Source organism: Clarias gariepinus, chromosome 28, assembly GCF_024256425.1.
Source record: "Clarias gariepinus isolate MV-2021 ecotype Netherlands chromosome 28, CGAR_prim_01v2, whole genome shotgun sequence".
NCBI classification, from domain to species: domain Eukaryota; kingdom Metazoa; phylum Chordata; class Actinopteri; order Siluriformes; family Clariidae; genus Clarias; species Clarias gariepinus.
Window position 1 is genome coordinate 3339621 of NC_071127.1, and position 17433 is coordinate 3357053.

A 17433-nucleotide genomic window follows, 5' to 3' on the forward strand; every position below is an offset into this window, starting at 1 on the left:
GAGTTTTCAGAAAGATGTGCTGTATATGTACTAAATCACCTAGTGTAAAAAAAAGGCTTTATATAGAGTTAAACACCTCTTCTGTTTCTTTTTGTTCATAACAGTCCAGGAAAACAAGATTACTGTAAAACACTTTGAGTGAATGATGTCAGATTTAAACAGTTACTGTACAACATTATGGTTTTCTTTTTTTAGACTACCCATTATGCATCGCATTGCCCTTAGTGTTGGAGACAGATTTTAAAAAAAGGACTCATTGTAAATATTATTTTTCTAATGATATGTACTTTATACAGTATGAACCATTAAACTTTGCTTAATATTGTCCTGACTTAGCTTGCAAATTAGTTTACAAGCAGAGCAGCAGACTCTATTGCTTCATCACCATAACGCTGTTATGTTAAAAAAAAAAAAAGGAATAGAGCAAATTGGAGTGTATACACAGTGATGGCCAAAAGTAAACATAGACAAATATAAAATTCAATGTTTTAATGTAGTTCTTAAACAATTATAAGAATAATTTATATTTTGCTGTACAGCATTAAATATTTACTATTTAGTTTGCAGTTTGCTTGAAAATCCCAGAGTTTTAGCCATTTGTATGCGGAGTTGGACACTCCAGAAATGTCCTGTCACATATTTGTTCCATTTATTAACTAAACCAACTGATCCTTATTAGCACAACTCTTTCACCAGACAGGAGAGAACTTGTTAATGACATCACCTGTCTTGTGCACAGGGAGAACTATAATGCATGGCTTACTATATATATCCTTTATACTTTTGGCCACCTAGAAGAACCATCAACTATGCATCATTATGTTTAAATACAAGTGACAAAAATGAAATATGAGTTAAAACTAATGAGAAATATGAGTAATTAAATAAGAGTATCATAAATAGCAGTAATTATTATTACTTATAAGCACCATAAGTGGAGGTAATTACTAATTATGAGTACCAAACACAGCGGTAATTTCTCTTGATTATGAGTACCACAAGTGGGGATAATTACTCTTGATTATAAGTATCATTGATTATAAGTCGCTTAAAAGCCACAAATTAATCAAGTTTACTCTTGATTATGAGCACCACAAATGGCAGTAATTATTTTTGATTTAGTACCATAAACTGCAATAATAACTCATGATGTATATAATAAACAGCAATAATTACTATTAATTATGAGTACCATAAATCATGGTAATAAGTCTTGATTATGAGTACCATAATCAACATCGTTATATGTGGTGAGTACTATAAGTGGCAGTAATTATTTTTGATTGTGAAAACCATAAACAGCAATATTAATTCTTGATAATGAGAACCAGAAAAGCCATTAATTATTCCTACCCCTGATTATTTTTTATGAACAATATTTCCTGTAGTAATGACTTTTACTTTTAACTTGAATTTATAATAATCATAAACCATTACACTTTTTAGTCAAATCTATCTTTTGTCAGCTTCTCAGCTTTATGAAGTGTCACATTCCGCTTATTTTCCACAGCCATGTGAACAAACTGTACTTATGAAACTGAAGCACAAAGGAAGTCCTGACAACTAAAAGAGATGCCCTATGCATGGAAGCAGACATGACCTTAAATCACATTTGCTTGCACACATTTTGCATGCGGGTTCATTTGCCTGGCAAATGTCCACGTTGGGCGAAGTCTTGACAACAAGAGTGTGTAACAATCACACACAGCCTGTAGCAATGCACTGACATGACTTTGTGAGAGCAGATTGAACCTTCTATTGAAGAAATATGATTTACAAACATATAATACATGATGCATGTACTGTAATGGTATAAGAATACAGTAATTCATTAATAAACCACATTTCTTAGCTACTATAACATGAACAGAATAAAATTCTGCAGAGTTTCTGTGTTATTCCAAACATTGACTGGATAAATGTCTCAAATAAATAAATAAATTCTTTTGACTGTGTAAAGCTGATTTAAAACAATGTCAATTGTTAAAAGTGCTATACAAATAAAATTTTATTGAAATAGGAAAAAAATTTTAAACAAATGATTGTCTGAAAAACTTGACCAAAATGTTGAGTGCATTAAAATAAATAAATAAATAAATAAATAAAAATATTAAAATATTACGGAGACAGATCCTGGCTGGTGGCTGTGAGAACACTCCCAGTAAGAGCAGTAGTGAAGTGAAGTCACTTTGTCAAAGACGACCAAGTGGCCCATGACAGGATGTGAAGCGAGGTTGAAACACTTCTCTGATTTTTTTTCTTTTAAAATGTTATCACTTGAAGGACGTGTGAGAAAGAAAAAAAAACAAAGTGGATGTTACCTTGATATAAATATGAAATCAGGTATTTTTAAATTATATATTTAATTTAAAATCTAATCCAACTAAACATGATCTTTATATGGTACATTGTATGCTTGACTAAATCCAAACACACTTTGCAAACAAATCTGATGATTGAACATGTGAGCTACTTATTAATATTTTACGGATAAAATTGTTATTGTAAATATTTAATATTTTGTTGTTGTTGTTCAATTAAAAATAAAAAAAGCTAATTGCTGTGATGTAAGACGCTGCAGGACGTGCTGTTACAGGAAACTAACTAACTCCATGCTGGAGTGACGCACAGGTGTGTATAGTGTTTAAGGATTCGGAGGGAGGGTTTTTGTTTGTTTGTTTTTTTGGCGCGCCTGGCAGGGCAGGTGACATCACGCGGGGCGGTGACCTGTGGCCGTGGCGGTTTAAGGTGCGTGCGCGCGCCCCCGGGCTCCTCAGCATCCTCAGCAGTGATGGAGCTGAAGCGCGTGGTGGGCCAGTGCGCGCCGCTCTTCTTCCTGGCGGTGACCTTCGACGTGGTGGGCTTCCTCGTGCTGCTGGTGGGCCTGGCCGCGTCCCCGCAGCTCGGAGGCCGGTATTACGGGGACTTCCTGGCGCTCACCGGCGCAGTCTTCATGTTCTTCGGCCTGGGCATGTGGGTGATGTGGTACGCGGGAAACCTCGGGGTAGATGGCAAGAGGCGCACCGGATTCGGCAGGATCGCCAGGCAACTGAGCTCGCTGCGGGGGGCAGGAGGGGGGTGGAAAGAGGAGGAAGAGGAGGATGAAGTGGAGGTGTACGTGGACGAGGAGGAGAAGAAGGAGAAAGGGGTAGAGGAGGAGAAGGAGAAAGAGAAGGGCCAGGAGGAGGAGGAGAAGGAGAAGGACGAAGAGGAGGACAAGAAGAAGGAGAAGGAGGAAGAGGAGAAGGAGGAAGAGGAGAAGGAGGAAGATGGAGGAAAGGGCGAGGAGAACGGTGCTTACACCAACGAAGCCTACGAGCCCACGGACAACGAGATCGTCTAAGAGCGGGTGAGTCATTCCCAATAATAATAATAATAATAACAGCGCGAGCGCTAATAACAGCAACGTAATTAATAAAAGCGCAATGATGTAAAAAAAAAAAATCACTTTTTTCAAATGATTTGTAAATGTTTTAGATGTTTAGTGAAACTTTGTTCTAATGCTTTAAGAGTTCTTACAAAATCACCACCTTTAGAGTGAATACACAGGACTGCTACACTGTATCATTTATCTTCTAATCACAAAACAAATCAGGAAAATTCACTTTAAAGTCGGGAGAAGTAAAATATAACTCCACTGTACCATTAGAAACAAAATTAAAATAGTAATAAAAAAATAACATCATACTCTATATTCATAATGATAAAGTCTATCTAGGGTCTATATAGAAATATTTAAATGTAGAGTGTAAATTTCTTGAAATAAATAAAACAGGCAGTTATACTGTATACTCTTGCGAGCGAATTAAAATAATATTTTTTAGTTAAAATTATTATTATTATTATTATTATTATACGAGTGCCAATAACCACAGAATAACCCCTTATTCTATTTTAAGTTAATAAAAGCGTACTAGGCTAAAATTTATACTGTATACTGTATATATATTTCCTAATTGTTCTTTTAAATGTTTCAGATGATGGAAATGTTTCAGTTGTAAATAAAACTATTTTCTCCATTTCAACGTTTTAAGAGTTCCTACAAAATCACAGCCTTTAGAGCTCCAACAGTATCATTTATATTTTAATATTGGAACATGTTGAATAGAAAAATATTACATTAGATGTTTTGTAAAATAAAAATTAACTTCATAACCATTATAAAAAATAATACTTAAATATACAGTAATAGTAATGTATATAATAGTACTTTGTGATCCTAAAGGGAAATTGTGGAATAAATAATTAAGTCAGTCTATATGTAAATATGTAAATGTATGTAAATGAATTGAAAAAAATAAAACAGGCAGTTATATAATCCTGCTATTAAGTTTTAAAATAAGAGAAATAATAATAATAATAATAATAATAATAATAATACAAACAAACAATAATATTCCTAAAGAAATTCAGCTATTATCTTACTCTAATCAGAGTTGCAGTTTTTAGATCTTTTTTTTTCCTTAAGAATCTATATTCTAGTAGGTATCTAATATACTAGGAGTATACTGAGTTTTAGAATTGACCAGTAAAATGATTCCCAGTCACTCACTAGGTGATTTGAAAACTCAGAAGATCAAATGAAATGAAAGTTGTGTAGAAAAGAAATTTACACTTTTACTTTCATGACATCTGTTTATTATAAAGAATTTGAAGTGCAAGAAAATGTTTTTATTAGACTCCTTCTTCTATAAAATACCATTACAATTAATATAAAATGCAGCACTTTCTAATAATAATGTTAATAATTAGAAAAGATTTAACAGAAGTAATAATAAACCAACAATATGCCTTAAAGTATAATGTAAGTTTTTATAGGAGCAGTAAATAAACAAGTGATGTTGTATTGCTGTATTACACTGTAAGTGTAACTTACAGTCTTATTTATTTATTTATTTATTTATTTATTTATTTTACTAATAAGAGTAGAAAACATGATTTGTCTTTCCCCTTGGATCTGTTTTGTACTTGAGGTTTTCAGACACAAATTTGTTCCACACTTAATTTGTGGTGCTGAAATATTGATATAAATCCGACACCTGGTCATGTGACTTTGGTGTGAACGGTCTTATTAGGTTTCATTAGACATTCCTGTCACCTCCATCACAGGGATAATTGATGTGGTGAAATGAGGGAGGTGTTTATTTACACCTTAATCATGGTTAGAGCATGGGTGGTGAAAACACACACACACACACACACGCACGCACGCACGCACACACACACACACACACACACTGGCACACCTGAATAGTGAAATGTAAAGAAAGTAGGGATGCAAACTAAAGTCGTGATTGTTTTTGTTTAACACGTAGAGCGGCCAGGAGTGTGACGTCTATATATAGGTCAACCACAGAGACCAAAAATAGAAAATCATCTTTAATCTAAATTCATTAGTGCATGCATTTGTCTAAGTTCAGTTGTTAAATAAAATTGACACATGTTTTTAATAAATAACTGACTGTATCACACAAATTTAAAACCACAATTGTGACGATGTTCAGATGGCACGGACATGAGTGAACATATTCCCAAAACATGGAATCACATGATACAAAATCATAAGAACAAAGACTGCATGTTACCATGGTAATAACATCACATGATGTATGGATACCATAGAGCTAAAGTTTGAATATATCGTAAAAAGACTGCAAGATTTTATACAAATAAAATCACACACATCCGATGGTAAAACTATGAGACCAAAGACTTCAGGTTGCTATGGCAATAACATCAGATGCTGCATATCTGAGGGTAAAACTATAAGGACAGTGGTGTGGTGTTTCCATGGTGATAGCATTAGCTGGTTTGAGAAACTATATAAACACTAGCATGGTCCCCATGGTTACATGTGTCTATAACACACTGCTGGTGTTACACAGTGGAAGAACAAAAATAGGATGTTGCCACAATGACATCACATGGGGTGCAAAGACAGGTGGCATGTTGTAATGACAACAAAAGTCATTAAACATTGCATCCGTAGCACATGGCTGATTTTATATCCCATCTCCATATATCTTCCATATCTAGCACCAGCTTATTTTTTTTTTTATCTTTACGAACAAATGTAGGATGTTGCCACAGTAACAGTATGACAGTGAATTCATGGCACATAGATCATTTTACAAATCTATAAGAATAAATGTTGGATGTTGCCATGGTAACAGTGTCACATTGTATTCATTATTATTTTTCCCACTCTAAAAACGAAAAGTATTGTATCGCTATGGTGACATCATCACATCATTTATAACTGGTGGTAAAGTCTTATATATAAGACATTATTTCCATGGTGACAAAATCATATGGTGTAATTTTTAAAAGTATACGATGAGGAGTGATATGTTGCTATGGTTACAGCACAGCACAAAGCTGATAAAGGAAACATGGTTGTTGCTGGAGGACATGTGTAGGGCCTCTGATCGGTCGCTATATGATTATGATCAATGGTCTGCTTGTTTATTCATTAGATGTTCATAAAAACGAAAGTTATATAAAGGCGTCAATCAGCTTTTACCCCATCAGCTATGAAGCAAGCAGGGGAATGTCACATCCTGCAGGATTAAGAATGTGTCAAATCCCAGTGGACAATATTAAAGAGAGTGGAGAAAAAGTGTGACCATACACGCGGGAGTTAGGGCGGGAGTAACACTGCGATGGGAAACACACAGTATAACCTGCAGGTGTTAATATATACTGCTTGTGGTGGTGAAAGTTTATGAGTAATATAAGCACATATCAACAATATGAGTACAATCAGGCTAAAACCCCAGGGATAACATCACACTCCTCCTCCTCCTCCTCCTCCTCCAGACTGAAAACTAATCCTCTCTGAATAAGCTAAATTATAAAACACAACATCAGTGTAATGAATTCCTGCAGCATTCAGACACTTTCCTTTAATTAGTAAGTATTTAACAGAAAGGAATCTCTTTAGATGCATTTTTATGACGTGTCCTGTTGTAAAACAGGTGTGTATCTGTGTGTGTATGACATCTTAAACTCTCATCTTTGTGTGTTCAGGTTTCCTCGACGTCGACGCCCTTGTGGAGGATTCCATCACCTCAGAAATCAGAACTTGTACCTATTTTATCGTCACTTTACTTCACTGTATTTCTGCCTCAAATCTGAACACACACCTGTGAGCACTGTACATCCATAGATATATAGATATATTTATATACATGCACACATACTGTACACATCTACTGTATCAGGTGCACACGCTGTGTGTGTGTGTGTGTGTGTGCTCTTTAGGGGAAGTCTTTGTTTGTTTCTCGTCTAAAGTTTCATCATTGTTTGCACAATTTTTTTTCCTCTCTCTGAGCTTGAGCCACTCGCCCGCCCGGTGTTTGTTCTGCCAGGGTGTTGTGCTCCAGCGAGAGGATTTCACTGTCAAACCGGACGAGGCTGGATGCAAACGCCGGGCTTATGTGGGCTTAGCTTACTCTCACTTACGAGGAGCTTTTATCGTAATAAAAAGAAGAAAGAGAGCGAGAGAGACAGGAAGTGAGAGTGGTCAGACTGGTTTTAATAAAAACGTCTTTGGTTTCACCGTGTCCTGGAAAATCACCAACGTCCAGAACCGCTCAGCTTCATCACTCACGCTCAGCTTACACTCTTTTATTGTATTTATTTATTTATTTATTTATTTAGTCACTGTCACTTTACATCATCACAACATACACCTTTATCAGTTGATTAATTATCTACTGGTTGTATAAAGATGCAGATTATTTATGTAAATAATAAATATTTATCTTATTGTTTATATAAGAATATATAATAAATATATATATATATATATATAAATATTTATACTTTGTTTATCATGTTTTGCTGTAAGACTGAATCTCTGTTCACTGATCAAATCACCTGCAAACTTTTAGACAGTCAGATTTTTCACTCGTTTCTTTTAGTAAAATTCATAGATAGATAGACAGATATAAATCTACACTTTGGGATATTAATTATTTTATATATATATATATATATATATATATATATATATATATATATATATATATATATATATAAAATATATATATATATATAACAAACATTACATAAAAAAACTTTCTTTTTCCAAAAATCTAGTCAAAGTTCAAATAGTGATCTGCATAAAAACAGGAAACTACGGGTTCTATTTTGCTTAAAGGTCATCTTACTGATTCTTTAACATCAAACATCATAACCATTTTTAAAAACTAGCAAAAATTTGACTCTTGGAGACTAATGTGTTAGGCAAAAAAAATAGAGTCTCTATGGCAACACGAGTTTGATTCTCAGCATGGGAATCTTGGAGGAGCATGATTCTCCAAGTTTAATAATAATGGTTTGGATGGCTTCATAAGTGTACGTCCAGTCCTTTTGGAATTCAATGTTAAGAGCACAGACCTGGTCAAACATCACTCCTAAAGTTTCTGCATTGTCACCCAGACCCTCAAGTACTACAGTCCCACCAACAACCTGTTTCCGCTCCTCCAGTAGCTCCAAAAGGCCATCCGTCACCCCTCTGACCCCCAATCCTCCACAGCGGAGTTCTGGTTAAAGAAAACAAGAGGTGCCTTGCAAAGACGTACAGCAGATGATCAACGTTATTGAATATCTATTATTTTATATTATAAAAAGTTAAATATAAAAAGGCTATATACCACCAGAGTGTAAAACACTGAATTCTAATGAGGGTTAATGCTACGTATTGTTTCATATTCAATAGAGTTTGATATTTTCAAGGGTTTTACTTTGTCATTCTCAGGAGTAACTACATGTTTGGAGTGATTTTTTAAATTAACCAGGTATTCACTCAATTTGTTTTTTTATACCAATAAGTAAACCGATATACATGTAACACTCGTAGGTGAGCATTTACGTCACTGACGCCAAACTAACACAGACTTTTTTGATATTTCTTAACTTATTGAGTACTGAAGCGCTGCTACTCCTTAACTGTTAAACGCTTTGGAGTTCTCTCAAAGTTTCGTTAGCTAAGCTCGACCGCTCGACCGTTTGTGCTGGGGTGAAGCAGGACACTGTTTCTAGGCAAAAGTCAGAGCAAAAGTGACGATTATGAACATTTATCTTTCTAACTTTTGTACAGTGTGTAATCATGTAAGCTCAGTTAAATTTATAACACTGATGCTAATAATCACTGTGTTAAGAAGCTAATCATCATCAATACAGTGATCACTAACTAACCTCACTTTTGTCGCTTGTTGTTAGCGCCACTCATTATTGTCTGGTGGTGTTGCTGTAATGCAGATTCTCAGTCATCCAGGTGAGGGTATCTGGAAGTTGAGTCATGTCAACTGGACTTCTTCTCAGTTCTGTAGAAACATTTCACTAGTAGCTTCTCCAGTCTAAGGTAAGTTGGAAGCGACCCAGGGCCTGTAACTGTAATCATATGCATCAATTAGCTGTTTATGAGATCAGACTAAACAAATCCAACGCATGCTTTTGTGGAGGTGTCCAGGTTTTTCTGCAATTTGGTCAAACATTTTTCAGTTATCCAGAGCTCTCGCTAGACATCAGGACATGATATCTGATATCTGTCCTTCCCAAGTGAAAATACTGTTTTGTTCCTTTCTTTTCTCAGGCTTTGTCTCTTGTATCCTATGAGTCATTTGATCCAGAAGATCTGGCACAAGTTTTTTACCCCATGGTCTAACCTGGCTTGGGACCAGCACTGCATGCTGTAGTGGGGTTGTATAGGGAACATAGGGTTAAGGGTCATGTCCAATGACCCTTCAGTGGTGACATAGCAGTGACCTGGCTCGAACCCCTTAACCTCTGATCAGCAACCCAGAGCCTGAACTGTCTGAGCCACTACAATATCTTACTAAAATTCCCACAAACCTAAGAGCGTAACATAATTTGCAAATGTGTTACTACCTAGCTAGTTCTATCAACTAGCAAAGATACCTATTGTAAAGAAGGTTACGTGTCAAACCTATGTGCTCAGATGGAGCTGCTAGGCCAACACTGGACAGTCACATGGTGTCAAGTCTTTAGCCTTCTGTTTCATTCACCACACAGCTACATAAAAGTGAAAGACTCTCGGTTTGACTTTGTTCAACTCTTTAATAAGTTTTATTATTATATCATTCCACTACACCAGTGTGTCAGAGTGACATTATGTTAAAATTCCCACGATGCAACAGGTGCTACAGGTTAACAGCCTAATGATTCAGGTTTATTTCAGTACCTTTTGTTGTGATGCCGTGGCAGGTATTGTGTAACTCTGGTGTTTCTCAGGTTCTGTTCTTTCACCCCCTTGGAGTATCACAGTATAATAGTGTGTTTTTCTGCTCTAACACACACACACATACACACACACACACACACACACACACACATACACAGACTTACACTCACCTGCACCACAATAATAACTGATGTGTGGGTGTGTTGGTGTGTTTGAGCTCAGTTCAGGGATCAGGATTATAAATCTTCAAGATTGTACTTTGACATTTTTATAAATCCCTTCCGTGTGTGCTTAAGCGTGTGTGTGTTTACGTGGCATGATGTCGTCAAACTGGGCGAGGACACCTCTCTGACCGGGCTGTTAGACTTGTTAAGCTGGTGCAGGAATGCGGTGCGACTTTGCTGCTTTTTGCTTTGTAACACACATCGAGGTGTTAGTGCTGGAGCGATGGACTTCACCCGGTATGTGGGACGCTGCTTCGGCTTCTTCGTCCTGGCCATCATCCTGGACGTGGGCGGCCTCGTGCTCTTCCTGCTCGGCATCTTCGCACCGCTCAGCTTCTGGGATTTCTTCGTCCTCTCTGGACCCATTATCATCTTTCTCAGCCTTATATTCTGGATCTTCTGGTACTTGGGGAACCTTAACGTGCCATACCAGCAGCTCCTAGCTTAGAGGAGTGGACATAAGGGATGGGGGAAGAGGGATTGGGACCAATCCAAGAGATTGGGGACTTTCAGTGTTTTTACGAGCGACGGGGGGACGATCAAGCACTTTAGCGGAGCTGTGATGTGACCACCACAGAGGTAAGTTCCAGATGAAAAGATAATCGGTTTTAGTGACTGACGAGCTTGGACTCATCCCAGGCAAATTAACAGTTTGAGGATTTTGGAATGAAAGTTTCTGTAACTTAAGAGGTCCTGAGAAGTTGTTAATAAAATCCACAACGTATCAAATAATAAAAAGTATAATATTTTGTTTGATATGTGTAACGTTTTTATAGCCAAAATGGTCTGAGATTTTGTTTTAGAAATAAGATTTGAATTAACACCAGGTTCTTCTGCGTTTAGGGATCTGCTGTGGTGATGATCACGTGCTGAAGCCTTACATGAAGAATACAACTGACACTGATGACTGTGAACTGTGATGAACTCCACAGGACTTAATCCGCACTCTGTGCACTTTGTTTAAGGATGCTTGTTCTGAAATCTGAACGAAGCCCCAGCAGTCATGCCGCTGTTACTGTTAATGTATTTAATATACGAGAAGTGAAGGTGAAGACGAGGTGGACCACACATACCACACAAACACACACACACACACACACAGGAATAGGGGGAATGTAATCTAATGCAAACACTGCAACGATGCTTAAATTCCAGACGGAAGCAGTCCAACTGGAAGAGCTTGTGTGTGTGCATACATGTGTGTGTGTTTGTGTGTGCATATTTTAGCAGCTTCTGATACTGAAAATCTTGTAACATTGAGGATTATTATATTGATCACAACAACTTGTAGACATGAATATTCCAAAAACCTGAGCTTCAGTGCTACTGGGTTTAATGACGATGATGATGATGATGATGATGATGATGTCACTGTTGTAAAATAAGATTTACATCTGTTCCCCTTTCCCTCTATTTCTGTCATTGTCTAGACTGCAGGTTGCTTTAGAATAAAAGGCGCAGTGTGTCACATTCCTGTACAAAGTCTCTTTTTCTCACTTGGTGGTGAATTCTGGATTGTGACGGTGGATTTTAGGCCAGTGTTTTCATTGTAACAGCTCATCCTTGTGGACTTTTAAACAATGCTTACATTGCACATCACTGCCAGTGGTTATTATCAGCGTCTTGATTAAAATAATAATAATAATAATAATAATAATAATAATACTGCTTAACATGTTCTTAATGTTTACTCTGAAACAGTGACGTGAACGAGCAAGCCAAGTTCTGAAGCCACACACTAGATAAACAGTTGTACAGTAAAGCAGCATGCTAGTCAACTCATTCAGCTTTATCCTAGCATCAGTATGGGAAAGTCTTTCCAACTTTCCAAAGCAGCAATGTTTTGATGTGATATCACAACCTCATTACAACTTCCTGCTGGGAAGCTAGGATGATTCTGGATCTGCTATTGATCAAGGCTGTGATTGGCTGATCAAGCTGACCTCATCTTCCACCCTGCCTGCTCTCATAACACCTCTCACTCTGATTTGAGAAACACTAAGCTAAGAAAATGTATCCGCGCATTTCTCCTGAACACGCTGTTAAACGTGTTATTGCAGGAGCTGAGCGTGGCTGGTTCAGAGCGCCGTAGGGTCCCTGTGGAGTGATCGTGTTGCGGTTTAGCGCTCGTCCAGAGCTTCACCCGGGCTTTCAGAGAGAAGCCACTAAAAGCTTCCTGATATAATTAGACGCTGTGTAATGTGGAGCGTCAGACATCCAGCTCTCTGCTTTTAATAAACCAAACTGACCAAAATCTGCTTCAGCTGCTTCTTCAAATACACCACAGAAACATGGAACATCCCTAATCAGGATACTTTCATTTTAGTAACACTTAATACACAGCCATCTGTACTGATAAGTGTATAAAGACAAACATTCCTAAATGCTCACTATATACCGTAAGTGCACTACAGGCAATCAGATCATACACTCTTCTTTGAGGAAGCTGAGGTTTATTTATACTCATTTAAGAATGTCAAAATGAATTCTCATTTACATTATAGTAGCTATGAACGCTCATTTCCTCACAAACACAAACACTGCGTGTCATGCTACAGAGAAAATAGGAAGTGCAAAGTCCTCTGTCCCTGAAGACATTTCCATGTCAGAAACTGACCGTAACAAAACACTGACACTGGAGACTCCTTCCATATTTATTAAATAAATGCCTCCTTAGAAAAAACTTTACATCTAACACATACACCCATAGCAGCATGGTGTCGTCGTGGTTACCACTGTGGCCTCACACCTTCAGGGTCGAGGGTTCAAATCCCATCTCGGGGTCTGTGTGTTGGTGGGTTTCCTCTGGGTACTCTGGTTTTCTCCCACAGTCCAAAGACATGCCAACTGCCTGTAGTGGGTGTGCATGTGTGTTCTGCGAAAAAAAAAATTTAAAACTGAAATAACCTGTGTTTCCTTAAGTATACTTTTAAAACTGCCTTATCGAATTAGTGGGTAAGATGTTTAAACCTTATACCAGGCACTGTGTTTGTTATCCACGACAAATATTGTATAGCGCTTGATACCACTTTATTTTACATGAATGGATGACATGACATGATAGATAGATAGATCACCTCATATTTTATCTGTGATATGTAAAAGTAGTGCACTGGGGCATTGATGGTTCAGTGGTAGGATCTTCATCGGCCATTCCGGAGGCCTGGGTTAGGTTGCTGGCCAAAGCCTCACCCCACACACCTGAATTTGGCAGACTCCCTTATCCAGGACAACTTACATTTATGTAATTGTACATCTGAGCAGTTGATGGTTGAGGGTGTGGCTCAATGGCCTGACAGTGGCAGCTTGATCGTGCTGGGTTTAAATCCATGACCTTATGATCAATGGTGCATTGTCTTCACCACAGAGCTGCCTCAGCCCAGTGACATGTTGATCAGCTGACCAGATACACTAAATGCTCCGGTAAAGATACACACCTAGTTCGTTTTTGACTGACGCCACGTCTGGTATGCTTCTGAAAGTGGTTCAACCTGCCAATCAGGTAATGATTTCCTTATGAATATTCATACCAGGCCAAAAGTCAAGTCAAGCGCTCTGCTTTTAAAACGCTTCTCAAGACACATGAAACTATGCAGATCACAAAACAAAACCATGTGGAGAATGCAACGTGGAAATGTTTGAAATAACAGGCATAACATCTGAATTTAGTGCTTTAGTGTGGATTTGACCTTTGACTGCCATCTAGCGTGAATGTAATTTAATAACATAGTGATGTTTTCTTAGGATGAAGAAAAAACTTCATATGAAAAAATAATTGACAGCTGACAGAAGAAGTCTGATACTTATAAATCTAATACCACTTTGCTATCCAGGCTGCAATAAGCATCATTTTGTCAAAACAGGTTGTTCTGACTACAATGTAAGTACAATAAAATAAAATACTGACTTGTTTTCCCCAAAAGGAGTCAAATATCTTATTATTTTATTAAATACCTTGAGTAATGTGTATCTCCTAGAACACTGTCTCTGCGGGTTTTAGTTTCATTTTCTTACCTGATTGATGGTTACAGAATCCTCCAGCAGGGGACAGTGAGCAGGGCTCCTGTGTAATCCATAGATGTATCCGTGCTGCTGTTACGTCAATTAGACAATTCATAATTACTTCAATTCGACTAGTTTATCCTGATAATCAGCTCTGAAGGGACATATTTCTGTAAGGACTTTAGACTGTAGCCATAAGGAGACAAGACTACAGCATGTCAGTGTCTGTAATTCAGGTGAAGCTCTGGAGCGTTAAAAGAGAGAGACATCTGCTGCTGATGTGAGGGCATTACAGATAATTGAACTTGGTGTGTTGAATCTTTTACACTGAGGTGATGGTCGCTAACTGGAACCTTGATAAACTGAGGAGAGATTTATGTCAAAGTCGTATTTGATTAAAGAAATAAAAAAAACAGGTCTAGAACCTGAAAAAACTTTTATCGCTTTGCTGTTATTTGTATGAACATTATGCTAATTAAACAAATTACATGACTTAATCTTCTGGATAGAGAAACCCTAATGGGGATCATAATGCAACAAAATTCTTCATCAGTCTACATTCCAGCATTTATCCGACCTTAGACACTCCTCAGACACACAGATAAAATAAAAAAAATTGATGCTAATGAGATGCTACTGTAGAACAAAATACACGCCCTTGTGGGTGGGTTCTCAAGTGGATTTAATTGGACAACCACAAGAGATGGACAGAAATGCTAATTGTCCAGTAAGTCGTTGCTGTTTATCTTTCGGTTGCTCCTGCCAAAGTGTCACCACAGTGGACCATCAGATCCACACACAGCTCTGAAACAGGTTTGTACGCAAGACGGTGCAACACCCCCTCCCCTCCTCCCACTTTATCTGGGCTTGGGACCGGCACTGCATCCGGTGGCTTGGGTTTAGGCATTGATCTGATTTTGCTGTAAGTGATAATCTCTAAAACTGAACCTGAGATTCTCTCCAGAACTGTTCTATAGGGCTTCCCAAGCATCTCAATACATTAGGAAAGTAATACTTCATGACAGTTTCCTGATCCAGCCATGAGAATCATTTCAATACCTCCTTCTTGAGGTTCCCTCTAAGGATAAAAAAAAGACCTTTTAAGACCTTTAAGACCTTTGGGTAAAAAGTTACAATTTTCCATGTGTCTGGAGACTTCAAAGACTACCTGTCGAGCATCCTGTTGTACTGATGTCCATAACGATAAGAGTCAGTGACAGCAAGCCTGCTATAGCAGTTAAAACGCGCTCCTCTGGAGAGCACCAGCCTGAAGGGTATAGACATATGCCATTTTAACCCATTTTGGAGCTCTTGTGTTTTTGGTTAAATAAATACCTCTGGCTCTCCTACAGAGCTCGATATGTTTCGGTTGACCGTTTCCCCCACGGCTGAGGCTTCATTTATTATATTGAAGTCTGTGGAAGAATTTTAAGTCAGTTTCTGCTGCATTTCTGGTACATTTTGTGTACAGGATTAAACCTATGTTTGCAGCGACTGTTAGATTATTTAGTTTTATACAGACAAAAATAAATACACATTGTTTATAATTAAGGGATATTATTATAATTATTATTATTATTATTATTATTAAGTTATTATTTTCGTTTATTCACATTATATAAATATATAATGACTGGATCATGAATGGAGTGCATGGCTCCTCCCTCCCCTGACATTTAGATAAACACAGTCTCAAAGTTAGAGGTAAAACCCGGAGTGGATCGTGTCTCCCGTTGTGACGTCACATCGGCTCTGATACAGCAACATTGCATTCAGTATATTAATGAAAATTTTGATTTTTTTTCATTAATCCAAAGAAATACAATTGAGTGCACGTGTACATGTATGAAGCTTTAGTTTTATATTTCTTATGGACTCACACACACACACACACTTCCATGAAATGAACATACAAATATAATAATATTTAATTCATTGGACATGGAGGAATAAATAAGAATGAAGAAACATGGAGTGTAATGATGTAATGATTTACTGTTTTATTATTTTTAGGACATGGGACAAAAAAGTAACTAACTCTATAACATAAGTAACTAACTAACTAGCTAAATAAATAAATAAATGAATGCATCAATAAATAAATAAACAAATAAATAGGTATATAAATTAATAAACAAAATAAACAAATAAATAGAACAAAGAATAAATAAATTAATCGATGAATAAATAAATTAATTAAACTAAATACAGCTAAAAATATTTAAACTATAGATTTGAGCAAACTTTTAACATTTTTCTTGTCCTTGTATTGCTGTAACTTTAACTTTCCCACAGTATTAATCATTTACTTATTAAAAAAAAAAAACTTTTATATTGTTATTATTTTCTTTTTTCCCCGTCATGATTTATTTTATTATTATTTTATTGTTTCGGCATTTTTTAAAGTTCTCTCTCTCTCTCTCTCTCTCTCTATATATATATATATATATATATATATATATATATATATATATTTATATATATATATATATATATATATATATATATTTATATATATATATATATATATTTTTTTTTTTACTTTTTATTCCCTTACAAATCTCAGTCCAGTTTAAATGATGTGCAAACACAATTTAATAATAAATAAATCTTTATTTTCTGATCATAATGAAATGGATATTTTTCTACGTTTAGTTTTTATTCATTTCACACCCTCACACACAAACACACACACACACGCACACACACACAGATGTTCCAGTTCCGTGTTTTGTCCACACTCCTCCAGTCTCTCCGGTGTTGATGTACGGCGCAACCGACCTTGCTCCACAGGCCCCGCCCCGTGTTCTCATCTCCCATTGGCTCACATTCGAATTACCGCATCACCGTTCTGCGCTGTGATTGGCCCGCCGGTGTGTTTGTCACTCATCCCTGTGTTGTGACTGGCTCTGTTTTGTTTTCTCCCCTCCCCTGCTACCCCTCTTCCTCCTCTCGCCGCTGCTTCTGCACGTTCACGCTTGTCCTGCCCTGCCCCTG

The 17433-nt window shown here is 37.0% G+C and overlaps 1 protein-coding gene and 1 long non-coding RNA gene across 2 annotated transcripts; both read left to right on the forward strand.

The window, feature by feature from the left end:
* The first annotated feature begins 2691 nt into the window (after positions 1–2691).
* On the forward strand, positions 2692–7732 carry LOC128516104 (X-linked retinitis pigmentosa GTPase regulator-interacting protein 1-like). Its single transcript, XM_053490401.1, has 2 exons — positions 2692–3349; positions 7030–7732. The coding sequence occupies exon 1, from the start codon at positions 2792–2794 to the stop codon at positions 3341–3343; it is 552 nt and encodes a 183-aa protein (XP_053346376.1). The 5' UTR covers positions 2692–2791; the 3' UTR covers positions 3344–3349; positions 7030–7732.
* Positions 7733–10327: 2595 nt separating this feature from the next.
* On the forward strand, positions 10328–11902 carry LOC128516070 (uncharacterized). The gene is made up of 2 exons (XR_008356738.1): positions 10328–11013; positions 11278–11902. It is a non-coding gene; the product is annotated as an uncharacterized LOC128516070 (long non-coding RNA).
* Positions 11903–17433: the final 5531 nt, after the last annotated feature.

Bases quoted from the DNA above. Each gene is read 5' to 3' on its own strand.
- LOC128516104 (XM_053490401.1), top strand. From the start codon at position 2,792: ATGGAGCTGAAGCGCGTGGTGGGCCAGTGCGCGCCGCTCTTCTTCCTG.